Genomic DNA, 27998 nt, shown 5'->3' on the forward strand with positions numbered 1-27998 from the left:
TATGTTTCATAACTATCTTAATATTTAGATTATTTTTGGAATGCGCAAGGACCTCTTCGATAAAACCGCATGGACTCAGTCACCAGATCAATACATCTACACAGCGTACAAGGCTTGTCCGTGTAATGTTGACAGCTTAACAGAAGCATAACTAACTAAAGAGGTTCCTCGGGCCAAATGTCAAATCTCAACAACAACAAACAACAACTAAAGAGGCTGGAATAGGCCTTTTCACGAGACGTTTAAAAACAGCTGATTTTATTGTCAATTGACAGTTCCTCTATGAAAGTGACAGCTTCGGACTTGCGGGCCTGTTCAGCGGTTGTAAACAAGTACAGTCTCGGCAGTGTCACATGAAAAGGCCTATAATGGGATTAATAGACGAATCCAAGTAAAAATAAGAAGAAGACACACGACGCTGTTAACGTTGACAGATCCTACAGCACAGCACAGGAAGATCATTTTAAAATACTTATAATAAATTCTAGACAAAATGTAATTAATATCTGATTGATGTATGGTACGGAAAAAGTTCCGAACTGTATGATAGATACATTTTTGGAAAATATTTGAAAAAAAATGAGATAAGCTTCTAAATATGTAATTCAGAACTTTTTTCGTATCGTACATTTTTCAGATTTCAATTACAATTTGTCTAGAATTAATTATAAGCATTTTAAAATTATCTTCCTATGCTGTGCTGTAGGATCTGTCACAGTTAACACCGTCGTGTGTGGGGTCGTTCAACAATGATGTCTCCGGTTTTAGGGGGGGAGGGGGTCTAAGATTTTGTGACAGTACATATACTAGGTATACAAAAAAGCGTGACAGAGGGGGGAGGGGTGGTCTATAAATCTCAAAAAGTAATGTGTTACCGCAAACCCTATCAATAACTCATATCATTAGCATATAAGATCAATAGCAATCGCAATCAATCTCCCACGATTATTACCAGATTCCCATCCTGATCCCTAGCCTTCAGCTAAGGAGAAGAGAGAAGGTTCGCAGTAGCTCAATACTCTCGATTGCAAATTAATACCTACTCTGAATTCCCATATATTGCCATACACGAACCAGTTCAAGTTAGTTAAAATAAAACTACCAAACTATACACGTCTGTCGTGATAACAAGAAGAGTGTCGAATTAAACGAGAATAATCGGTAATAAAAGTGTTCGTTTTTCTACCAATCCCGCCGCGTTGAAGTGTGTTACGAACTCCGAAACCGCCAAGGTGCTCCGCGCCAACATTTTTGGTCCTGGTCGAGCCGGATCAACCGCGAGTAGTATCGAAAATCGCGGTGATTTGCAGTTCCGTCGCGAGCATTATCGGTGGTAATACATAGTACCAACAAAGTACGCAACAATATCGTTCAATTGTCGGCGCGGGTTACCGATCACAGTGCTGCTGTTGATCGAGCCTGTGGATCGACGCATTTCGGGGAGTGTGAAAGAAAGCGCATCGCAATCGGCGTGAGTTAGCGACTACAGTGCTACAAATTCATAAGGGCCTGTGAGCTAAAGCTGCAGTGAGTGAAAAACTATAAAACTATAAGTGCGCGAAAGATCCTTAATTACAAGTGATCTCGGAAGATTGACCAGTGGAAGTTATCGTTGAATGGCGGTCGGAATCGTCCCGACACAGTAAACGGACAAGCACGCCGTGACGCTGTCTGAGCGTGGCTTGGGTTCTTTGTGCGTCGCTGGACAATACAGCATTCAGCTTGGACGTTGAACGTAAGTGTGGTGGAGCACCAGTAAGTACTGCATGCGAGTTGAAGCGTCGAGTGATGACGAGTTTCTTTGAAGATAAATAAACGGGAATTTCGTTTCATTTGCATGCGAATCATTTTTGCACCGATCAAAATTTGGTTTTGCTTTCACTTGCTTTCATCCCGTGCTAGTTGAGGTGCATAGCATAGTGTGCTCTGGTTGTTCAGGTTGGTCAACTGCTTTGTATCGCTTTTTTTTGTTGTTTGTTTGTTAGAAGATGTCTAAGCTAAGGGAGCTGACACATCAAGAGCGGTTTCATCTCGATACAATGGCCAACTTGAAACAATTTATGGAAGGTTTTGACCCTGTTCGCAATGGGCACCAACTCGAAGGATGGAAGCATCGGATAGAAATGGTATTGTCGCAACAATACAGATTGCAACGCACCTGCTATCGCACAGCACCTTGATTCGCACGACAACTAGAGCTGACCCTGAGCTACCTGACAACTACCATGTCAGCAACACACCGAGCTGCCATTGCCATCATTACAAACAATTTGCATGACTATTGTTAGTGTATGAAACTTGTGCAGGTGAAAACGGCTTAATTTATACTATAATTAGCTAACTTAAATCTAACATTTCCTTATCTATACAGTTAGAATATTGAGGCATTACCAAGTGTAGCGGTCGCTTTTAAAATCGATAATTTATTAACAAAAACAACGGGTAAATATGAGCTTTGTTCTATGTACAACTTATCCTAAAGTAAATCTAAATTACAGTACAACCAAGACGGAATTGCTAGTAGGACAGACAAGAATAGGTAGAAATATACTAAACGTAAGTAACAGCTTAAAATGAATTTAAAACAAGGTCCTAAATCTACTAAAACGACCCAAGTTTGTCCAAGAATCCGCTAATATGCAATCAAAGCTCATATATTTATGTCTCTTTTCATTTGCTTTAAAGGGATTTTTTAACCCTCACCTACCATCCACAAATATACGAGTGTTATAAAATCGGAAATATTTCTTTGATTTACCTGTCTGTTCGCTGGCGCAACATTACAAAATCCCTTTACGCTCGGGGCTTAAGTCGATATGTCTAAGAAGGGTGATAGTCAGAAGCGGGGGACGTCTCCGGCGCTAGCTGTAAGCTGTGACGTATGCCGGCAACCGGATAACAGTCGAATGGTGGCTTGTGACTCGTGTGGGCAGTGGTTTCATTTTGCGTGTGTTCATGTGGATTCGAGTGTGCAGGACCTGGAGTGGATTTGCGAAAAATGTCACGAGAAGACAGGTCAACATACTACCAACGCATCTACACCAGTCAAAGAGACGGGGACCATACCAAAGTCAGGAAACAACAAGCCAGCTGAGCATCATCTGGAGGAATATCTACAAAAGCAGTTAGAAGCCATGCAGAAGAAATTCGAACGGATGTTGAAAGAGAAAGACAACCAGCATATGCAAGAGCTGACCGAACAGCGGAAGAAGTATGATCAGCAGCTGAGAGATACCGAGAGGCGTGTACTGGAGCGGATACAACACCAATATCAGGCAACTAATTTAGGAACCGGAGGCGGATTAACGGCGAGTTCGATTGGTATTCAGCCCGCTCAAGGTGCCTTCGAAGGAGGATCAACATCAACCATGATTGGTATCCAACAAGCGCAGATGGAAGAAGGAGCCGGTTCAACGAGTAGCAGTGCGGAGAATCACCAACCTCAGTGGGAACTGGGAGTTGGACCGACAGCGAGTTCAACGGGTCACCCACTGCCTCAAATCAACATACACGACGTGAACCAAGGAAGTGCAGGAGATGAGGCTGGAAGAAACCTAGTGCAGGAGATGAAATTATTGGAGGAAAGGCAGGCGTTAGAGAAGAAGCATTTGGAGGAACGATCTATACTGTTACAGCGATTTGCTACGTCAGACGGAGGTGCAGCAGGTTCAAGTGTTGGACTGAATCCTCAGGCTGCAGCATTTCAACCGAGTATCAGTGGCGTCTTCGGGGCTTCATTGCTTAGCCAAAGCCAGATCTCAGCGCGCCAAGCTATCACCAAGGAACTTCCCATATTTTCTGGAAGCCCAGAAGAATGGCCGCTTTTCTTAGCAAGCTACGAGAACTCGACGAGAATTTGCGGATTTAGTGACGAGGAGAATATGTTGCGACTTCAAAGAAGCCTGAAGGGGAAGGCCATGGATGCTGTTCGCTACCGGTTGTTGCATCCTGCAAGTCTACCTGGAGTAATATTGACGTTGAAGACTCTATTCGGACGTCCGGAGATAATCGTCTATTCGTTAATTAATAAAATCCGAGAAATGCCATCGCCGAAGGTGGAAAAATTACAAACGCTGATCGACTTCGGTGTAGCCGTGCAAAATGTATGTGCCACTATAACTGCTACAGGGTTAGATGAGTATATGTGTAACGTGGCATTACTTCAAGAGCTAACCGAGAGGTTGCCACCATCAATAAAATTGAATTGGGCATACCATCGTCAGACGTTGGGTAGAGTCACACTCTCGGAGTTCGGAGATTGGCTTGGGAAATTGGTCGAGGCTGCGAGCATTGTTACGATTCCATCGATAAGTATGCCAAAAGCCGAAAAACGCGGAAAAAGAGAAGACAACTTTATTAACCTGCATACAGAAAGTAACTCTAACTTCGAAGATCCTTCCGATGACGTTCGAGCCTCTGTTTTAAAAGGTTGTCTTGTTTGCCAAAACAGATGCGGTAATCCAGAGACGTGCCCAAGGTTTCTAGAAATGGATATCGGATCCCGTTAAGTGGTTGTCAAACAGCAGAAGTTATGCAGGAAGTGCCTGGGCAAACATTTCGGCGCCTGTTCGGTTAAAACACCTTGTGGGAGAAACGGATGTTCCTTCATGCATAATAAACTGCTACATGATGACAAGCGATACAACAAGCCTGTCATACATGAATCGGCTAGGCCGATAAGCGAGAATTCGACGGTACAGAACTGTAACACTCATTCGAAACCGACTACTAAAGTCCTGTTCCGGTATGTGCCAGTGACGATCTACGGAAAAGGAAAACAAGTTACAACTTATGCTTTCCTCGACGATGGATCTTCAGCAACGTTGATGGAAAACAGTCTTCTCGTGGAGTTGGGACTTGAAGGATTACCTTATCCATTATGTCTCGATTGGACGGGTGGTCAACAACGAGAGGAGAACGAGTCGGTTGTGCTCTCCCTGAAAATTTCAGGAGTGAATAACACCAGCGAGGTGTTCGATTTGCCAGAAGTCCATACAGTTCGCGATCTTTCTCTCCCGAAGCAGTCGGTTTCAATCTCGAAAATGATAGCCAAATACAACTACCTTGAAGGGTTGCCTTTGGAATCATACGACTGTGCATCCCCCCGAATCCTAATAGGCATGAACAATTGCCGTTTAGGTCATGCCTTGAGAAGTGTTGAAGGAGGTGATAACGAACCTGTAGTGTCCAAAACACGTCTGGGATGGATTGTCTATGGACCTTGTGAGATGGAGTCGGGCGCAACGTATTCTGGCTACAGCGGTCATCATAGTTTCCATATCTGTCCGTGTACCAAGGAAGAAATTAGTGATATTAATGCTGCTTTGAAGGAGTATTTTGCCATTGAATCTTTAGGTATCTGTGGATCAGTCAAATCGTTAGCCTCGAAGGATGAGGAAAGAGCAATGAAGATCCTGTCCGCTGAAACACATTTGATTGGAAACCGCTATGAGACTGGTCTCCTGTGGCGGTTTGATCGGGTACAGTTACCCGACAGCAAAGGAATGGCATTGAAACGGCTAGCGTGTCTACAGAAACGATTGAAACGAGACCCGGAGTTAGACAAGGCGATGCGTGCAAAAATGATCGAGTACGAAGAAAAGGGGTACATTCGACGACTGTCGGCAGCGGAGAAGGCAGAAAAGCATCCCAATGACTGGTATCTGCCGATATTTCCAGTAATCAACGTGAACAAACCCGGCAAGATGCGGATTGTGTTTGACGCAGCTTCAAAAGTTAACGGTGTTTCACTCAATTCATTTCTCCTCACGGGACCAGATCAACTAGTGTTCTTGCCTGCCGTTTTGTATAAGTTTCGTGAATTCCGGGTCGCTGTTGTGGGTGACATTCGAGAAATGTTTTTCCAAGTTAAGATGAAAACGCAAGATCAGCGGAGCCAAATGATTTTATGGGGAAGTGGTGCCTCTGGAGACGAACCTGAAGTGTACGCTGTGGTAGTCATGACCTTTGGCGCGGCATGCTCACCGAGCTGCGCACATTATGTAAACAATCTGAATGCAGATAGGTTTGAGACACAGCTCCCAAGAGCAGTCGAATGTATTAAATACGAACACTATGTTGACGACATGCTAGCAAGTTTTGAGACTGAAGAAGAAGCTGTGAAGCTAGCTAGCGATGTACGAACCATCCACTCTCAAGGAGGCTTCGAGATCCGCAGTTGGCTATCGAACTCCCGTTCCATCTTGAAAGGCCTATAAAAAACTATACATTGGAAAAAATATGAGTTTCTGTGCGAAAATGCCTGCCGAAAAAGTGCTAGGAATGTGGTGGAATACAACTACGGATACATTCACGTTTAAATTATCGCCTAAGCATGATGTGGATTTACTTTCTGGTACAAGAATGCCTACAAAGCTTGAGGTTTTAAGGACATTGATGGCCATATACGATCCCATGGAGCTTATCGCCCATTTCCTAATATATTTGAAGATTCTGCTTCAGGAAATTTGGCGTTTCAAATGCGGCTGGGATGACGAAATCACTGGAAAATTGGCAGAAAGATGGTTGACATGGGTCGAAGCGCTTCCTAACGTCCGTCAAGTTTGTATTCCCCGTTGTTACCGAACAGTTACTTCCTCCAGGTCAACAAACAACGTGGAATTGCACATTTTCTGCGATGCCAGTGAGAATGGTATGGCTGCTGTAGCCTTCTTCAGGTTCGAAGAAGAAGGAATAGTAGAGTGTGCATTGATAGGATCGAAAACACGTGTGGCCCCCCTAAAATTTATTTCTATTCCCCGTCGCGAACTTCACGCTGCTGTGATCGGAGCTCGTCTAGCTGATTCCATTTCCAAATCATATCGAATGAAAATCACACGCCGAGTTTTCTGGACCGATTCCCGTGACGTAGTTTGCTGGCTGAGATCTGATCATCGACGATACAGCCAATTCGTGGCTTTCAGGGTGAGTGAACTACTCGATACAACAGAAGTGGAAGAATGGAGATGGCTTCCATCCAAGAAGAACGTAGCAGACGACGGTACGAAATGGCAACGGTTGCCGGACCTACAGCCAAACAGTAGGTGGTTCCGTGGACCGGAATTCTTGTGGGACCTCGAAAGAGAGTGGCCTAGTGATAGTGGTGATCACGGTACTACCTTAGAAGAAATACGTGCTAGTATTCTTCACCATTCAAGTATCGAGCCACTTGTAAACTTCGAGCGCTTTTCAAAGTGGAAACGACTACTAAGGTCAGTAGCATATGTCCATCGGTTTGTTATAAATGCTCGTAAGCGGACCAGAAGGGAGACTGTCAATTTAGGACCATTAATGCAAGAAGAACTGGAACTAGCTGAGAACACCATCTACCAGATAGTACAACAACAAGCTTATCCGGACGAAATTCAATTGATTCGTAATTCGAGTGCAGTGCCTTGTAACTGGAAACATGTGTTACCGAAAACCAGTCCTTTGTACAAACTGAGTCCATCGATGGATGAAAAGGGTGTTCTACGAATGCAAGGGCGTATCAATGCTTGCGAATGGGTAGGCGAAGCTACCAAGAACCCAATTCTGCTTCCTAGGCGAAATTACGTAACCGGCCTAGTAATTGCCGATTACCACAAAAAGTACCGCCATCAGAACCACAACACGGCCTTTGAACGCAATTCGTCTGAAGTACAACATTTCCCGTCTTCGTTCGGAATTCGCTCACGTTCGCAGAAATTGCCAGCATTGTAAAATCCGCCTGGCATGTCCTCGTCCACCAGCAATGGGAAATCTTCCACATGCCCATTTAGCAGCATACCAACACCCGTTTGCATACACCGGCGTCGACTATTTTGGCCCGATGTCAGTGCTCGTAGGCAGACACACCGAGAAAAGGTGGGGCGTTCTTCTCACCTGTATGACAACCAGAGCGGTGCACATCGAAATTGCACACTCGCTGTCAACAGATTCGTGTATTTTAGCACTACGAAATTTCATCGCGCGAAGAGGATTGCCAATAGAGTTTATAAGCGACCGAGGAACAAATTTCATTGGAGCTTCTAGAGAACTGCGAGAGGCCTTGGAAGGAGTTAACCAACAGAAGATTATGGTTGAATTCGTCAGTCCAGACACAAAGTGGACGTTCAACCATCCGGCCGCCCCACATTTCGGTGGCTGTTGGGAGCGATTGATTCAATCAGTCAAAAGAACGATGAAAGACTTCAACCTTCCACGACTACCGTCGGATGAAATACTGCGGTCGGTGTTAATGGAGATCGAGATGATCCTTAACTCAAGACCCCTCACTGACATTCCGCTCGACAACGACTTTGAACTGCCCTTAACACCAAATCACTTTCTTTTGGGGTCACCAAATGGGATTAAGCCCCCGATCGCCTTTTGATGACAGACCTATGGTACTGAAGAGATCATGGAGAATGGCCCAGATATACGCCGACAAGCTTTGAAAAAATGGGTATCAGAGTATTTGCCTACATTAACACGGAAAACAAAATGGTTCCAACCAGTGAAACCCATCAAGGAAGGCGACGTAGCATTGATCGTAGATTGCAATCTACCGAGAAACTGTTGGCCGCGAGGACGTGTGGTTCAAGTGATACAAGCCGAGGACGGACAGGTCCGTCGTGTAACTGTGCAAACAGCCAGTGGACTTCTGGAGAGACCAGCCACCAAGGTTGCAGTGCTGGACGTTGGTGCAAACGATGATACGCCACCTGTACAACAGTGGCATACCGAGGGGGAGTGTCGCAACAATACAGATTGCAACGCACCTGCTATCGCATTGTTAGCACCCTTGATTCGCACGACAACTAGAGCTGACCCTGAGCTACCTGACAACTACCATGTCAGCAACACACCGAGCTGCCATTGCCATCATTACAAACAATTTGCATGACTATTGTTAGTGTATGAAACTTGTGCAGGTGAAAACGGCTTAATTTATACTATAATTAGCTAACTTAAATCTAACATTTCCTTATCTATACAGTTAGAATATTGAGGCATTACCAAGTGTAGCGGTCGCTTTTAAAATCGATAATTTATTAACAAAAACAACGGGTAAATATGAGCTTTGTTCTATGTACAACTTATCCTAAAGTAAATCTAAATTACAGTACAACCAAGACGGAATTGCTAGTAGGACAGACAAGAATAGGTAGAAATATACTAAACGTAAGTAACAGCTTAAAATGAATTTAAAACAAGGTCCTAAATCTACTAAAACGACCCGAGTTTGTCCAAGAATCCGCTAATATGCAATCAAAGCTCATATATTGATGTCTCTTTTCATTTGCTTTAAAGGGATTTTTTAACCCTCACCTACCATCCACAAATATACGAGTGTTATAAAATCGGAAATATTTCTTTGATTTACCTGTCTGTTCGCTGTCGCAACAGGTATATAGGGAGTTCCAGGAAAATCGTTTGAGTCTCGAGCTACTAAATGACGAAACAAATGAAACAAATGACATCAAAAAGCAATCGTCAAACAAGGCAAAAGTTCGAAAATGATTACATTGGCGCTTACGGTTTCCTCACCACAAAGTTGCGCGAGTTGAATCCCCCTCAGTCGTCCACTCAAACTGTAGCGGTAGTTAATGCGCCCAATCTTCCTCAATCTCGCATCAAACTCCCCGAAGTGAAACTTCCCACTTTTGATGGATCCATTTCTGAATGGATCACTTTCAGAGACACCTACAAATCTCTGATCGATTCGAACACTCAGTTATCGTCGATAGATAAATTTTCGTACCTCGTAGCATCACTTGTCAAGGATGCTAGAAAGGTTATTGAGTCAATTGAACTAACTGAAGAAAATTATGCTGTTGCGTGGCAGTTATTGGAGAAAAGGTTCGACAACAAGAAGTTGGTGGTCAAAAGCTATCTTGATTCACTATTTTCCATTGAACCAATGAAAAGGGAATGCTATGAGTCCCTAATGCGTCTCATTGACGATTTCGAGCGCAACTTATGCCTAATTAACAAAATGGGCATTCAAACGGATGACTGGAGCGTGCTTCTAGCTCATAAGATTTGCAGCCGCCTCGATCCTTTGACCCTCAGGCAATGGGAAGCCCATCATAGATCTACTGAAGTTCCTCAATACAATTATCTGATGGAATTCCTGCGTACGCATCTCATGGTGCTACAGTCGTTGGTATCTTCGAAGTCTCGTTCATCTGAATATCGCAAATCGGAATCATACCGGCCGTTGAAATCATCGAAACTCAATACAGTCCACATCATTACTAATTCGACGACCGGTTCCTGTCTGTTCTGTTCGAAGAATCAACCAGTCTTGCAAAATGTCGTGACCATCACCAGATGATCAGATATGAAAACAAAAACCACCACGCTTTTAAACGATGTTCTTTACTGACAATCACTGCAAGCGCATCGTGACATGTAGAAGCTGACACGTGAATACCTTCGGTAAGCGTGACACCCAGATTGACAACCACAAGCTGAGAGCCATAAAGAGCATCAGGTCGGTCAGCTGTCAAAAGTGCAGGTGAGCACCGTTATTGATTGATTTTGTTGTCGTTTTTAATTGATAAATTGGATAAATCAATAGTTAAATTAAGGGTTCATTCACAAATTACATAACGCTAAATGGACCTGGGGGCTGAAAGCCCCACCCACCCTCTCGTAACGTATTTTGTATGGGAGGGTTCTGAAATTTGTATGGGCCGTATTTGTGAATGGCTCTAACTAAGTTTTTACCAATTTGATCCAGACTATCTTTTGAAAAAGGCCAAATTTTTTTTATTGATTTTTTCAAATGGATACAATTAAAAAACGACGCATCCTACAAAAAAATGTTGTATGGGTGACTATCGCAAAATCAGTCAAAGTTTCTAATAAAGATATCGGAAACAATTCAAATTGAGCCCTACACTGAAAAAAAATCAGTTTCAACAGTTTCAAAAATTAAAACTCGATTTGCGAAAAAACGCTTTTTTTGATTTGTATGAAATTGTGTCTCAAGATAGGTGATTATGTTCCCTACCAACCGTCCATACATCGCAAGCTTGACACTTTTAAGGGAAAAAAGTTTTTCATACAAAAACTTTTTCTTGTCGAAATTATTTTCAGTGTATTTTTATCCGTTGCGATTGATTACGACCTAAATATTGTACTCTGCTTGACTGTACAGGAATATTTAAATATATGTATGTATATGTTAAATCCACTGGCACTCCTTGACACTGAGAAAAAAAAGTCAATTCCGACAAGAAAAAAAATTTTGTTAGAAAAACTTTTTTCCCTTAAAAGTGTCAAGCTTGCGATGTATGGACGGTTGGTAGGGAACATAATCACCTATCTTGAGACACAATTTCATACAAATCAAAAAAAGCGTTTTTTCGCAAATCGAGTTTTAATTTTTGAAACTGTTGAAATTGATTTTTTTTCAGTGTAGGGCTCAATTTGAATTGTTTCCAATATCTTTACTAGAAACTTTGACTGATTTTGCGATAGTCACCCATACAACATTTTTTGTAGGATGCGTCGTTTTTAATTGTATCCATTTGAAAAAATCAATAAAAAAAATTTGGCCTTTTTCAAAAGATAGTCTGGATCAAATTTGGAAAAACTATGTATGTACTTTTCTTTTAATAGCACCTCTTAAAATATTGCACAAAAAGTCAATATAAACAATAAGAACACTTAAATGTTCCCAAAAATTCTATTTCGGCTTCATGCATTTTTATCACAGCAAAAATCCATTAATTCCGCTAAGTGGATTATTCCATTGCTGTCGAGCGTTGATTTCGAACCAAACACCGCATAGGTCAAGTGATCATCACGATAGTCAAGATGACATGGATATGACAACCACAACATCAGGAAAGTTTTCCTATCATTCATGCTGGTGATCACAGGCAGAAGAAGTGAAGACATGGTGAGTGACCAAGCGCTAGTTGCTAAAATGTCACTTTCATGGTGATCGTTACACCAAGCATGTGAGATCCACATGGAGCATCACAATTGAGTACTTGACACATGACCTGGATTTTGTTATTGTCACGCTTTGCGTGACTTGTACGTTGACACTTTGCAGCACTGGAATCAACACTCGCCATTCGAATGCGAAGTGTTCCTGAAGATGGCCGTATCCCAACGCTTCGATCAAGTGAAAAGGAAGAATCTCTGCATCAATTGTCTCTCTTCCTCCCACCATCTAAAAACCTGTTCGTCCAGCGGATGTCGTGTCTGCAACCAGAAGCACCATACTATGCTACACCAACCTCCTAGCGATCGCTCGTCCTCCCAACACAAACCAAGCACACCATCTGTTGCTGGTTCCGGTTCGCAACCGGTGAACCAATCAAACTCCTCGAATCAGTCTTCCTCGCCATCTCGATCAACCTCTTCTTCAGAAGCACATCCACCCTCTGCCGCCACCCAAGCCTCAAGTCTCGTTTCCACCTCGCTCGTTGGTCGCAGTCGAAATGTTCCAGCTACAGTTCTGCTACAAACTGCCATCATCAAGATTTTCAGCAGAGATGCATCTGAACACGAGAACGCGTGTTCATGTTCAAAAAGTTCTGAACACTGCACACTGTTCAAGAGCACTGACCTAGCTTAGCAACTTGTATCCTAGGAAAACGAACTCAAGCGACCGGCATGCTACTCATTTTTCGGCTAGTAATGGAACACGTGGGCATCTAAAGGATAGTAATCAAGCATGCTCGTATGTTTTTGCATAGTTCCAAATCTAAGGAATCTTAGTTACCATGATCGTTTTGCTTGCGTACCAACCCAGTGCACACTGAACTGTGTTCAGAGTTCAAAACTTAGAACACCAAGGCGCGCTCTTGGCTCATGTTCTGTTCAGGATGCATCTCTGATTTTCAGTCCTGATGGAAGCACCCACTGGGCCAGAGCACTGTTGGATCCTGCATAGCAACTTTCGTTGATAACCGAGAGCATGGTTCAGAAGCTGAAACATAATCGTTATCCCTGTCGTCAAGAAATTGGTGGAGTAGGAAACAGCCTGGTCGTTTCCAACCAAGCTGTGGACGTACGAATGGGTTCGCATTGTTCGGATTATACTGCCGTTGAACCCTGCCACATCCTGAAGAAGATCACCCGTGAGCTTCCAGCGAATGCAGTTGATTCCTCTCGATGGACAATTCCTCCCGGCATTACCCTCGCCGATCCGAAGTTCCATGAACCAGGCCCGATAGATCTGCTGTTGGGAATGGAGCTTTATTATGAATTCCTGTTGGATGGTTTCAGGAAGCTTGGCCCTGAGGAACCTGTTCTACAAAACACCGTTTTCGGCTGGGTTGCAGCCGGAAAGGTGGGATTTCATCACCATGCAGGTCAACCGAAAGTAGCCCACGTTTGCAGCATGGAGAAGGTTGAAGACACAATCTCTCGCTTTTTGGGAACTGGAGTCCTGCTGGTCACCCTGTACACAGTCTCCCGATGAAACTTTCTGCGAAGAGCATTTCGTAGCCAACACATTTCGTAATGAGTCGGGGCGATTCGTGGTAACACTACCCAAGCGCACCGATGATCTGTACCAGCTCGGGTGCTCCAAGAGTATTGCGGTTAACAGATTCCATGCACTGGAACGTCGACTTGATGCCAAGCCAAATCTGAAGCAGGCATATACTGCGTTTATTACGGAGTACTTGCAACTCAACCACATGCGAGAAATCAACGATGTCAACGATTGCTTCCTATCCTACTACCTTCCACATCATGGCGTGGAGAAGGCGGATAGTACCACCACGTAATTGAGGGTTGTGTTCGACGCCTCCTGCCGAACTGACTCTGGCGTGTCACTAAACCAAGCGGTTTTGGTAGGACCTGTCGTACAAGATGACTTGTACGCAATTTCGCTTCGCTTTCGGATGCGTCAGTATGCCAATGTATCGTCATCCGTGTACATCCAACTGACTTCCCTTTCCAACGTATCCTGTGGCGGAATTCTAGTCGGGAGCAACTGAAAACGTTCGAACTTACCACTGTCACCTATGATACGGCTTCGGCGTCGTATTTGGCCACCAGGTGCCTTCTAGAGTTGTTCAAACAAGGATCCAACGATTTCCCTCAAGCGGCGGAAATATTGGTCAAAGATTTTATATAGACGACATGCTCACCGGAGTCGAAGATGAGGACGATGGTGCACAACTATGTATCCAGCTTCGGAACCTACTGAATGTCGGGGCCGAGCGAATATCCTTAGGGACATCCGTCGAATATCTGAATTATCATGGGCTGTGTACTCACAAGTATGTTCTGACAGAACGAGTAGCTCTAGTGATACATAGACGATGTACCCAAAATTCGGATTAGTATCGTCTCGTTCTTTGTTTCGTTCTGTCAATCGAGTTCATAATTCGTGTGCTAATGGGCGCCTACTATTCGAACGCCGATTGCTTTGATTTAGAAATTCAAATCTTATTCAAATAACTCATGCTTTCATTTCGTATCTCCGATTATTATTTTAACACAATCCGCTACTACCACAATCCCGCTCACCTCTACTCTTTTCTATGATTCAATTTGGTTAAAAAAATCGCTAAACAACGCTTTGTTGAATTTTCAATTCTCTGTCATGTTAGTTTTCAAGTCCCAAGAACATCGATCAAACAACAAAATCAGAAAATCTTCAAACATCGTTCTTTTTCATTGCTTTTCATATTATTTTTTGTGACTCTATACGTCTATCTAAGCCAAAGACCAACTGTTTTATTTCTTCCTTTTTTTTCCATCACTACCAAAGTTCAAATCTGTATTTTCTTTTTTCTTTTTTTTTTAATGATCGTATTGTACACTCGCTTCTCCGTCTATTTCACCGGAGAGCATTTTTAAATTATTTTCATCGCATTTTTCTTTTTATTTCTTCTTCTTTTTCATATTATCTTGTGCCTTTGCTTCTCCGTCTATTTCCACCGGAGAGCATTTCTTATCTATTTTTTTCTACTCCTCCTACTTTCCCTCTTTTACACAAAAAAATACCCCGAATCATGGCCAGCTACCAACCGCCCCATGTCGGGGCCGAGCGAATATCCTTAGGACATCCGTCGAATATCTGAATTATCATGGGCTGTGTACTCACAAGTATGTTCTAACAGAACGAGTAGCTCTAGTGATACATAGACGATGTACCCAATATTCGGATTAGTATCGTCTCGTTCTTTGTTTCGTTCTGTCAATCGAGTTCATAATTCGTGTGCTAATGGGCGCCTACTATTCGAACGCCGATTGCTTTGATTTAGAAATTCAAATCTTATTCAAATAACTCATGCTTTCATTTCGTATCTCCGATTATTATTTTAACACAATCCGCTACTACCACAATCCCGCTCACCTCTACTCTTTTCTATGATTCAATTTGGTTAAAAAAATCGCTAAACAACGCTTTGTTGAATTTTCAATTCTCTGTCATGTTAGTTTTCAAGTCCCAAGAACATCGATCAAACAAAAAAATCAGAAAATCTTCAAGCATCGTTCTTTTTCATTGCTTTTCATATTATTTTTGTGGCTCTATACGTCTATCTACGCCAGAGACCAACTGTTTTATTCCTTTCTTTTTTTTTCATCACTACCAAAGTTCAAATCTGTATTTTCTTTTTTTTTAATGATCATATTGTACACTCGCTTCTCCGTCTATTTCCACCGGAGAGCATTTTTCAATTATTTTCATCGCATTTTTCTTTTTATTTCTTCTTTTTTTTCATATTATCTTGTGCCTTTGCTTCTCCGTCTATTTCCACCGGAGAGCATTTCTTATCTCTTTTTTTTCCTACTCCTCCTACTTTCTCTCTTTTACACAAAAAAATACCCCGAATCATGGCCAGCTACCAACCGCCCCATGTCGGGGCCGAGCGAATATCCTTAGGACATCCGTCGAATATCTGAATTATCATGGGCTGTGTACTCACAAGTATGTTCTAACAGAACGAGTAGCTCTAGTGATACATAGACGATGTACCCAAAATTCGGATTAGTATCGTCTCGTTCTTTGTTTCGTTCTGTCAATCGAGTTCATAATTCGTGTGCTAATGGGCGCCTACTATTCGAACGCCGATTGCTTTGATTTAGAAATTCAAATCTTATTCAAATAACTCATGCTTTCATTTCGTATCTCCGATTATTATTTTAACACAGTCCGCTACTACCACACTGAAGTCAGCTTGGTTTAGCCTACGTAAGTGGGCATCCAACTCCATTACCATACTGTCAGCAATACAATCCAAGCTACGCGACGAGTGCTCGATGCTTGCTCTGGACACACCGTCTACCATAAAAACTCTGGGGTTGATATGGGAACCCGCAACCGATCTACTCCACTATACCATTCCTAAATGGTCACTCACGAACTCTATTACTAGAAGAACGGTATTATCGGAAACTGTTTGACCCTCTAGGGTTGGTCGGTCCGGTAATAGTACTGGCTAAAATATTCGTTCAAACACTCTGGCGAAGCTCACATTCTTGGGATGATCCTCTCGATGACCACCAACAACAGTATTGGCTTGCTTTCCACAACAGTCTGGATGCTCTACCATCAATTTCCGTTCCACGTTGGGTAGCCTTTGCCAACGCTCCAGTTAATGTGGAACTGCACGGCTTCTGTGATGCATCGATCCGAGCATACGGTGCATGTCTGTATATTCGAACGGTTTCTAACGACGGTAGCATTTCCGTGCGTCTACTGACTGCCAAATCCAAAGTGGCCCCACTCGGAGACTCGAAAAGGCAGAAAAGGGTCAGTCTACCCAGGCTGGAGCTATCTGCGGCTCTACTACTGAGTCACTTATACCACAAGGTCAGCTCCAGCATCGCTCTGAACACCCGATCCTTCTTCTTGTCGGACTCAACAATAACGCTTCACTGGCTCAAATCGGTTCCCTCATATTGAAAACTTTTGTGGCAAATCAGGTTTCAGAAGTCCAATACATAACAGCGAATGATGTGGGGGCTCATGTATAGGGCTTGCACAAACCTGCGGATGGAACCTAATCAGCTGAAGGAGTCCACGGTTTGGTGGACAGGACCGCCATGGTTGAAGCAGCCATCACGCTTCTGGCCTCCGCTCCTACAAGCGGAATTACAGGAGCTTCCAGCTGAAGCATTAGAAGAACGATCCGTATCGCTACCGATTCGCACCCAGGAACCGAATCAGTTATTTCACCTACGTTCGTCCTTTGCATCACTAGTTCGTCTAATTGCCCTGATCCAACGTTTCGTCTACAATATCAAGCCAGAAAACCACTCTCGTCGCAGATTAGGATTTCTACAAACCACTGAATAAAGCCATTTCAACATTGGTGCGGTTAGCACAAAAAGAAGTGTTCCCAAACGATATCGCATCAGTAGCCTCCGATGGGCAAGTGAAGTCGACTTCACCTTTGAAGAATCTTGCGCCTGTTCGGCATTCTACGTGTTGGTGGGCGTCTTAAAAATGCGTTGATTTCGGAGGACAGAAAGCATCCAATAATCCTTCCGGCTCGTCACCCGTTGACTGAAGCTATTATGGAGCACTATCATCGCAAATATCTACACGCCGGACCACAATTGCTTGTGGCAAGTGTCCGGGAGAAGTTCTGGCCGCTACGCATCCGTAACTTGGCACGGAGTGTGGTACATTCATGCGTCAATTGTTTTCGATGTAAGCCTACTGTTCTGGAGCAACTCATGGGAGATTTGCCCCCAGAAAGGGTAACGTTTTCTTTGCCTTTCCTCAACACCGGCGTTGATCTATGTGGATCATTCTATTATCGGAAGAATCGCAAGGCAGTTTCTACTAAGTGCTATATCGCCATCTTCATCTGCCTTGTCACCAAGGCCATCCACGTAGAATTGGTCAATGACCTCTCAACGGCCGCTTTTCTCGCGGCATTACATCGATTCATCGGTCGCAGAGGAAAACCCGAGGCAATCCACTGCGACAATGCTCGAAACTTTAGAGGAGCTGCTCGAGAACTAGCAGAACTAGCCAAACAATTCCACTCCCAACAACACCAGAATGCGGTTGTGAACCAAACCGCCAACGACGGAATTCGCTTCAAATTCATTCTGCCTTGCAGTCCGAACTTCGGAGGGCTGTGGGAGGCGGCGGTAAAGTCGTTTAAGCAGCATTTCCGTTCGACCGTTGGCAATTCCGTTCTGTCGCAAGATGAGTTCGTCACGTGGTTGGTTCGTATTGAAGCCTGTCTGAACTCCAGACCACTTACGCCGACCCAAACGATCTGGACGTTTTGACTCCGGGTCACTTTTTAATTCATCGACCCTTGACGTCCTTCCCTGAGCCTGACCTTTCCGAAGTTCCTCGGAATCGCCTCGATCGTTGGCAAGAGAACCAGGAGATCCTCCGACGAGTATGGAAACGCTGGTCTACGGATTATTTATCGGGCCTCCACCCACGCACCAAGTGGACTCAGGTCCGGAACAACGTCGAAGTGGGCACAATGGTGCTCCTCAAGGATAACAATCTTCCTCCGCTTAAGTGGCGATATGGAAGAGTCACCCAAGTCATTCGTGGAGCTGACGGCAACATCAGGGTCGTCGACGTGAAGACAGCCGATGGAGAGTTTCGACGGGCCATATCAAAAATTTGCGTACTTCCGGTGCGCCCTGCGCATATCATGGAGGTTTCAGAGGCCCTCTAGCATTGACGTCTACCATCGCGGTATTGTCATACTGCGCAACGATCGGAGGCCTTTGGGCCTCCGAGCCCTGTAAGTATTGTTTTTCATTGAAATTTCAAAAAACTAAGAAATGTTTTGTACTCCAGCATGTATCCTGGATCCATCGACGGCGACTCTATCCCGGTTCGAGTGCGCCCAACCCCGATGTCTAACTGGTGTTCCACCGGTTGAGCATACAAGGAAGGATGACCCTATCAGCAGCCGTCAAACCCATAACCAAGCCTGGCGACCTGACTCGAGCCTTAACGATGACGTTGACGTTCAGAAGAAGACTCAACTCAAACCAAGAGGAAAGTCGCCTGTTAGGAGAAGCAGCACAGTGATAACCGTAGTATTAGTGTGAGAAGTGAATTGATATTCGAAATATGTATACACGATTGGTTGAAAGGTCTAACCTTTCAACGGGGGCCGGCATATGTTACCGCAAACCCTATCAATAACTCATATCATTAGCATATAAGATCAATAGCAATCGCAATCAATCTCCCACGATTATTACCATATTCCCATCCTGATCTCTAGCCTTCAGCTAAGGAGAAGAGAGAAGGTTCGCAGTAGCTCAATACTCTCGATTGCAAATTAATACCTACTCTGAATTCCCATATATTACCATACACGAACCAGTTCAAGTTAGTTAAAATAAAACTACCAAACTATACACGTCTGTCGTGATATCTATCGCAATAACAAGAAGAGTGTCGAATTAAACGAGAATAATCGGTAATAAAAGTGTTCGTTTTTCTACCAATCCTGCCGCGTTCAAGTGTGTTACGAACTCCGAAACCGCCAAAGTGCTCCGCGTGGACGTGACATAGTGGACGTCATATTTGAAATCGCCCCTGCCTTCTTCTTATTTTTACTTGGATTCGTCTATAACAAAGAGACGCAGTGTCAAAATTGGAATGACGCGCTTGCTGTCAAATCATTTGTTTCAATCGAGCTCACGGTTTTCAAAGGTTGGAGCAAGTAGGAGTATTGCACCACTTGTATAATGCAGGCACTTTTTAACATACAATTTCAATTTGGTTTGGCGTACGACCCGACTAGAAGAGCATAACAGAAACTGAACACAATTTTAACATATTGTGATATTTATAACTTATTTTGATACAATTTTGTTCTTAGCAGCATTATCTTTCAAATGTTGTAACAGTATTTTATCATAATATGATATAAAAAAATGCTTAACACCGAATTGCCCAACAGTAGGCAATTAAAATAGTGTAGCAAAGTCCTCCTGAAAAGGTTGCCTTTATTGCAATGTTGTTAGTTTCATGTTCTCGAAAAATATTCTTGTACATATAAAAAAAATTCTGATTGTTGATCACAATCTGGAGACCTATCACGACCTGTAAAATAATCCACCTGCACATAAACAATATATTTTGTATCTGATTCTGTTATCAATTTTTATCAAAATTTGTTATTTTTATGATAAAATTGTAACAAAATTTGATAGTTTTTTGTTTCCAGTAGTGTAATTTTTGATAGAAATTTAGATATTTTAACAACATCCTGCACCATGTTTCTAACAAATTTTGTTATCAAAATTTAGCATAACATAATAACATAGGTTGATATAATTTTGATATGACCTTCTAGTCGGGGACGCTTAAATTATAGTTTACAACCTTGGTTGAGATAAAGAAAAGCCACAAAAGCTAATTAATTTTCTTAAAGATATCAAACTACAGGTATAAAGACTTGAACCTAAATCATAGACATCAAAACTGACTGGCGTTAAAGCTACCTAGCTGTGCCATAGACAGAGGTGGCAGCCGTCACATCGAACAAGAAGAAGATAATAAAGAAAAGGGTCCATTTTTCAATGCTTGATACTTACGCTCAGAATTGCCAGACTTTTCTTCGCAGTAGCCGAGTTCGATCCAGTAAGATTATACATGTCCTCTGGTATGTAAAGCCTAGTGTTGTGGAAATCCTCTGATTGAACTTGAAAGTACATAGAAGGAATGCGTGCATCTACTAGAAATTCTCGCCCCTCATACGTGTTCACTTTGGTAAGAATCAACCCAAGAGCTATGTCACATACAGCCCACATTTTCTGAAATGAGTGTACGTTTCAACATGTTATTCATTAATATATCACATGGCATACGTTATTGGTTTCCGCATCATCTGGTTTCAATGCATCCTTATGGTTTTTTATCCGTTCAATTAGAGTCTTGTAAAATCCGAAACAAAAGAACTCTTTATTTGTTACTAGAGGTTCCAGAATAAGCCACAAACAACGTTCGATTTGCCTTAGTTGAGCAGGGTCAGTATGCCGAGTAAAACGAGGATCATGTGTTAATACTGGAACGGCGAACACCAACATATAGTCAGGTAGAATATGGGGAAGCTGACTCATTGCTCGTTCGACTGAAAAATAGAAAGCATTATTCAACAACAAAATATTCACATATTTATACCTAAAAATGTCATTACCAGTTGCAAAAGTTTTAACGTACTCCCTGCGGCGATTAACGTCCGTTTCAATATTAGATTTCACTTGCTGCTGAAGTCTGAAAAATATTGATAGTATAATCAGTGTTTTCGTATACAAAAAGATATAAGGCCGAAAGGATGAATTTTATTCGCTCTTATTTAAACAATTTCAACGAACGGTAGGACAGGATTGAATCAGAAAAAGTTTCTAAGGCAAAGAACCCGAACAAAGTCTGACGTCATAATGAGGAGAAAAAGAAAACATATTTTGATATTGACATCAAATTGAAATCATAATATCCTAACCTAAATCAAAGTTTTAACGGGCGATTAACGTCCGTTTCAATATTAGATTTCACTTGCTGCTGAAGTCTGTAAAATATTGATAATATAATCAGTGTTTTAGTATACAAAAAGATGTAAGGCCGGAAGGATTATTTAAACAATTTCAACGAACGGTAGGAGAGTGTTGGACCGGAATAAGTTTCTAAGGCAAAGAATCCACACAAAGTCTGACGTCATAATAAGGAGAAAAAGAAAACATATTTTGATATTGACATCAAATTGAAATCATAATATCATAACCTAAATCATAATTTAAAAAAGTAAACACTAACGGACACCACAAGTGATTACTTTTTTTACTTGTCATAAGACGAGTTAGTACAATCCCATTTAATTCCACCACTTGATTGTACCTTGACAGGTACGTATTTCGACCTCAACATTAAGGTCGTCTTCAGTGTGTCTTCTTCTTCTTCTTCTTCTTCTTCTTCTGTCGTGGACGTTCGAAACCAGGCTTCTGTCATGCTATTGTTTAGCCTATCGCCAAATCGTAGCCCGGATGTCCCGGGCACAATTTTTTTTTCATACTACTTTTCAATGATGACAGCGGTCTATGTCTATTGATGATGATGACACCGCGCTTGACACAGGGTCGTTCGAAACGCTGTCCACTTTTGATGAAGGGCCAGTTGCTGCGACTATATGCCCTGTGATTTTAAATGCTTATTTTCATGTTTATGTTAAACCTTCAAATTCGCCTCTTGGATGAATTTACATATCTCCTTCAACGTGTTGATATTCCTTTTTGCTAATAAACTCACTAGTCCACCGGAACTGGTAGCGAATGAGTATTTTTCTCTGCTTACTTTGTGTTTTATACAGTGTAGAATCAGATGTTCAGCAGTCTCCAATTGATTGCAGTCGTCACAGTTAGCACTGTTTGCTAGTTTCATCTTGGCCAACCAATACTTAGACCAGTCATGGCCAGCCATCAATCGGTTGATTACCCGAATTTCTTTGCTTGTTAGGTCTAATCCAACGAACCAAGGTTTTTCCAAAAATGTGTTCTGAATTCTGTAAAACTTTTGACCTTTTTCCTTCGCATAGTCGGTGTACCACTCGTTAGATTTGAAGGCTTTCCACTTCTTCAGTATCCAATACACATCCTTATACGATATGTGGTTGTCGATACTTATGTTTGTTTCATCTCGGGATCCCAACTTAGCCAGTTCGTCCGCTATATCGTTGCCTTTCAGATTCACGTGGCTTGGTATCCACTGAATTGATACGCCCCATTTTGCTGCGGTTGTCAGGATGTTGTCCAGTATTTCTTCTCTGTTTGGTGAATGCTTGGCTGCCTCAAGTATTTCGCATGCTGATCTAGAATCTGTATAGATCACCTGTTTTTTCCAGTCGCTCCGATTTGATCACCTCCAATGCTACATGGATTGCTTTTATTTCTGCTCCAGTGATGCTGACTTCGTGTATTAGTCTAAAAGACAGTCTTTGCCTAGTGCATTCAATGAATATGCCTATACCACATGCTGCACCTTCCTTGGATGCGTCCGTGAATACCCTTCCTCTATTTTTGTGTGGTCCATTCATGGTAAATAGCGCTAGTTGTTTAAGTTGGGCTGCGTTGGTACATTTTTTCGCTGTTGTTAATCCTTCTAGAGACGCGTTTATGTTGACTTGCAGATCAAGTTTGCATTTCTTGATTATAGGCATAATGCAATCAAACATTTCGAAATGTTTGAAATACACCAACTCCATGTACGTCATCTGTGATTCGTTAGTATCGTTTCTGATGTCGGATTCAAGTAGTTGTCGTCCAACTACCGTCTGTTGAGCTATATTTCTAGCAATTTCTTTGCCCGTTCTGTACTCCTGGCGTCCCGACTAGAAGAGCATAACTAAAACTTAACACAATTTTAACATATTGTGATCTTTATAACTTATTTTGAAACAATTTTGTTCTTAGTAGCCATTATCTTTCAAATGTTGTAACAGGATTTTAACATAATAAGATTTAAAAAATGCTTAATACCGAATTGCCCAACAGTAGGCAATTAAAATAGATGTAGCAAAAGTCTACTGCCATAGATATCACAAACGCTGATATAATTTGAAAAAGTTGTCTAATTTGTAATGTTTTTAGTTTCATGTTCTTGAAAAATATTCTTGTTCAGAAAAAAAATAATATTTCTAATTGTTGATCACAATCTGGAGACCTATCACGACCTGTAACTGCACAGTAAACAATATATTTTGTATCTGATTCTGTTATAAATTTCTAACAAAATATGTTATTTTTATGATAAAATTGTAACAAAATTTGATAGTTTTTTGTTTCGAGTAGTGTAATTTTTGATAGAAATTTAGATATTTTAACAACATCCTGCACCATATTTCTAACAAATTTTGTTATAAAAATTTTGTATAACATAATAACATATGATGATATAATTTTGATATGACCTTCTGGTCGGGGTATCTTGGGGGGCTCTACTCCGGCGATTGTCAAAAGAGTATTTAACGGAGTCGTCTTTGTGCAGCCAGTAGCTTTCCTCAAACTGTGGTTGTTCAATATTTCCAGTTTTTGTTTGTTGGACGACGATGTGTTGTAGTAGACTGAAGATCCATATTCAAGTGTACTCCTAATTAACGCTTTATGAATTTTGATCATTGTTTGAGGATGTCCGCCTTGTTTTACTCCATTTATCACTTTGAGCATGTTCAAGCGATCGTTCGTTCTATTTCTCAGCTCCTTGGTATGGCCTCCGAATGAAAGTGTCCTATCCATGATGACTCCCAAATATTTGTGATTGTTTACTGTTTCAATAAGCGTGCCACAAATCTTGTAGTCCATTTTCTTACCTCCTAGCTGGAACAGTAACGTTTTCGTCTTCGTAGGGTTAATTTTTAGATTTAATGACTGACACTTCTCTACGAATTTTGTCAAAAAGTGTTGTCCTGCTGCATTAAGCTCATCTAACGTCTTGGCAGTTACAATGATGCCAAAGTCATCAGCGAACTGTACGAGTTCTACTTCTGGCACTTCTATCTCATGTAGTGTTGTTGTATACACATTGAAAAGCGTTGGGGACAAAACGTCCCCTTGTGGTAGCCCATCGCTGACAAACCTGTGAAGTTTCTTTGTGTTTGTGTCGAAGGTTATTTTCCGGTTTACGAGAAATGAAACTATCCAAGCAATGACTTCCGGTTGAATTCTCATTTTCGCCATGGTTTCTTGAAGAGTATTTATATTAACCGTATTAAAGGCGTTGCTGAGATCCACGAATATAACTGCTGTTTTCAACCCATTCCGTTTATTTCATTTTATTTTATTGACCATGTAAGATGTACACGTGTTTGTTGATAGACCTGTCCGAAACCAAAGGACTTTTCTGCTAGTGCATCACTTTATCTAGTGTTTCTTTTAGCAAATTCAATACAGCAGTATTGATTAGTTTGGTACAAGTTGGGACCAAAGATATTGGTCGTTTGCCGTCTATTGTTGTTTGGTCTTTTCCAGCTTTAGGAATTGCCACCACCTTAATGTGCTTTAGTTCTTCGTCAGGGTAACCTCTTCTCCATTGATTGTTCAAATCAGTTATGATAACTTCCGTAACATCGGTGTTTACTGTCCGTAGCATTTCGTATGTGATTTTGTCTTCGCCTGGTGCCGAATTGGCCCTTTTCGATTGTAGTATTTGATACCATTTTTCTCGATCCAGTATATCGTAGTCCACTCTGAATGAACTAAACAGTTCTTCAGGAGCAACTGTATTTGTTCCAAAATGCTGATCCAGAAACCTTTCCGCCATTAATTCATCATCTAACATCGGGTTGTTTTCTTTTCTGTGATATCTTTTACCGGTTAGCCTTCCTACCATTTTCCACAGTTGTCGTGAGCTCAGAAATGGATTCACTTGTTCAACAAACTCCTCTAGCTTATTTTGTTTTCCTTTTCGCTTCAATCGCTGAAAGACAGCCGTCGCTTTTTTAAGTTTTATCAGGTTATCAACGCTCGCAATCCGGTTAAACTCCCTTCTGGCTTCCCTTTTCGCTTCCCAAGCTTCTTCTACTTCCGGTGACCACCAGTATTTTGGTATAAACTTATCTCGTTTCCTGCTCGCTCTTCTTATTTTTTGAACTTCTGTAGTTAGATCTTTCCAATTGTGCACGTTGCCTGTGTCAAGATATCCAAGTTCTCTGTTTATCTGTTGCCTGTTGTATATCCATCGTTGTGTCTTTGGAATCGATATTTCTTCTAGCCTTGTTTCTATTGCCATATGATGGCTTCCTATTCCGTAGTCCAACAGCTTCCAGTGCAGTGATCCATACAACGCCGACGTACAAATTGTTATGTCGATCGACGTAGACCGTTTGTTCATTTGTATTGGAACAAAAGTACTGCTTCCGTCATTAAGAATCAAATAATTGTAGCTATTCATCATCTCCAGTATCGCTTCTCCCTTTCGATCACAGGTTTCGTCACCCCATGCTGCATGATGAGCATTCCAATCTCCTCCTATGAGCACTTTTATGTACTCTTTCAGTTGTTCGAATATAAGAATAATATCGTCCTCAAGTTCATTTATCTGTATTGTCGGGCTGATATAGATTGAGACAACAACAATGTCCCATCTTGGCACATGCACCGCTATTGCTTGTGTGTTATCTGATCGTACAGGAAGAATAACTTTAGTAAAGTTCAACGCATTTTTCAGAAAAATGGCCGCTCCTCCGTATCCATCCTCTCTAGACTCGAATATTCCATGGTACTTTGAGATCCGATATCTTGAGGTGTTCCTGTCGATTCAAACGGTAGATTCCCACCACTGGTGCATCGCACTGAATGTCGTCCATTATTTCTTCCTCTGAGATGTCCGTAGGAATTCCTGAGATAACACCCGAAATACATACTAGATGCTTCGGAATGTACGCTCTGTACACTCCTTCCTCATTGTTGATCGCATCCACCAATTGGTTTGCTCTGACATAGCTGTTCAGTATCACCATGATCTTATTTCTGCCGATCTGTTTCATATCCATTATGTGCTTTTTGAATAGCTCCATTCCTCTCAGTTTTGATCCGAGCGAATATCGGTTGATCCTCATTCCGGTTTGTTCTCGCAACTCGAAATACAGCCGATATGGAGCTGTATCCGACATGGTGTATTTTATCTCTTCGGTCTTCTTCGCTACATTTTTCCTTTTTGTGTCACCTCCTCCACCATCAGGTGGCTTTTCTCCCGGATCCATAACCTCAATCACTTGGCGTCTCTTTGGCGACGCTACTGCCAAATTGTTTCTTCCTTCCACTATTTCACTAATCAGCCTTCCCAATCCGTATGATTTGTCTCCTCACTCGATACTTAGCTCAATTAACACTTTTCGATTTCAAAACCTGTCCTTTAGAACTGATTTTTCGTTTCGCGAAAATTTCTACCACCGCGCGTGTTGACAGTTCGATCGAGAATGTTCAGTGTGTCGTACTTGACTCGACTTTTTTATCGTTTTCAATCTTAAAATTAATTAAAATTTAATATGGTGTTATTAAAAAAAAAAACACCAAAATTGATTAATTAGGGTCTGTCCGTCTGTCTCATTTGGAGAATTAAACTTAAAGGTGACAGTTCGCAAATTAAAAAATCTCCCGGTCATAAGAATGGCTGTTGCTACCCAGCAATTCGAATAAGACATCGATGAAAAATGATTTAATATCTGTCAAAAGTAATCATGCTCTTCGAGCAAAGTTATTCGATAATAATTCAAGACAAAATTTTCAAAACGACTAATCTGCTTTTGTAAACAAAGATTCAAACGACGATTTGACGAACCTGATAGCTCTTCCACGCGAACCAACACCATCAAGAAGTAGCGGAAACCTTCACCTACCTATTGGTGGTGTTGATTTGCGTGGGAGAGCTATCAGATTGAATCTTTGTTCACAAAAGCAGATAAGTCGTTTTGAAAATTTTGTCTTGAATTGAAATGTTACTTTCAGGCTGTGGTCCGATTCGCGAATTAAAATCAAATTAAACATAAAAATGACAGTTCAATAATTTTTAAATAACCCTGCTCGCAGAGCAAGATAACTTATGACGGTTGTCCGACAATTCGCGGTAGAACGTTCGGCGGTGAACCATTTCGCGGTGTACCATTTTCCGGTCTGTACCATTTTTCGATAATCTGTTTCGCGGTACATGTAGTTTCGTGGTATAGAGATGAGTGACGTTTAACGCTCGCACACTGATGTGCAATTCGGCATGTGTAAATACATGTTTGTTTTCCTTCTGCTCATAACCTCAAAATTGATCGAGCCACCACGATGGTTGCGAAGGAGTCGAAAAATATATGGAAATATACTCATTTTTACCCAAACTTTGCTGAGTAGCACCATCTAGGAGTGTTTGTTTTCCTTTTATCGCCACTCACACATTCGGACGTGAGAATCTCAATATCGTTTCGTGGTGTATACATTTTCGCGTTTTACTATTTCGCTGTGTACCATTTCGCGGTAGTTAGCTCCTTGTTTAAACTTCTTTTTTGTATCTTTATAAGAATGATCAATCCAGTTAACAGCCACACATCACAGGCGACGGTCGCGTTTTCTTT

The 27998-nt window shown here is 41.8% G+C and overlaps 2 protein-coding genes across 6 annotated transcripts in view; one reads left to right on the forward strand and one right to left on the reverse strand.

The window, feature by feature from the left end:
• Positions 1-27998, reverse strand: part of LOC134227552 (sister chromatid cohesion protein PDS5 homolog B-B) — a 65361-nt gene that overhangs the window by 6087 nt on the left and 31276 nt on the right. For 2 of the 4 annotated variants that reach the window (XM_062709125.1, XM_062709124.1), the window contains exons 6-7: positions 20761-21166; positions 20488-20706 (exon numbers count right to left, since the gene is read on the reverse strand). In XM_062709125.1, the coding sequence (XP_062565109.1) occupies positions 20488-20706; positions 20761-21166 (625 nt within the window). Of the gene's footprint in view, positions 1-20487; positions 20707-20760; positions 21167-21385; positions 21462-27998 lie in introns of those variants that run through there. The other 2 variants (XM_062709126.1, XM_062709127.1) reach the window with 2 other exon arrangements.
• Positions 1118-19465, forward strand: LOC134224507 (uncharacterized). Of its 2 annotated transcripts, none has more exons than XM_062703875.1 (2): positions 1118-1735; positions 17198-19465. In XM_062703875.1, exon 2 carries the CDS (start codon positions 17470-17472, stop codon positions 18196-18198), a length of 729 nt encoding a protein of 242 aa, XP_062559859.1. In that variant the 5' UTR covers positions 1118-1735; positions 17198-17469; the 3' UTR covers positions 18199-19465. The 2 variants fall into 2 exon arrangements, with proteins under 2 accessions (XP_062559859.1, XP_062559860.1); XM_062703876.1 differs by having other exon boundaries at positions 1118-1354.

Source organism: Armigeres subalbatus, chromosome 3 (assembly GCF_024139115.2).
Source record: "Armigeres subalbatus isolate Guangzhou_Male chromosome 3, GZ_Asu_2, whole genome shotgun sequence".
In the NCBI taxonomy this organism is placed as follows: Eukaryota; Metazoa; Arthropoda; class Insecta; order Diptera; family Culicidae; genus Armigeres; species Armigeres subalbatus.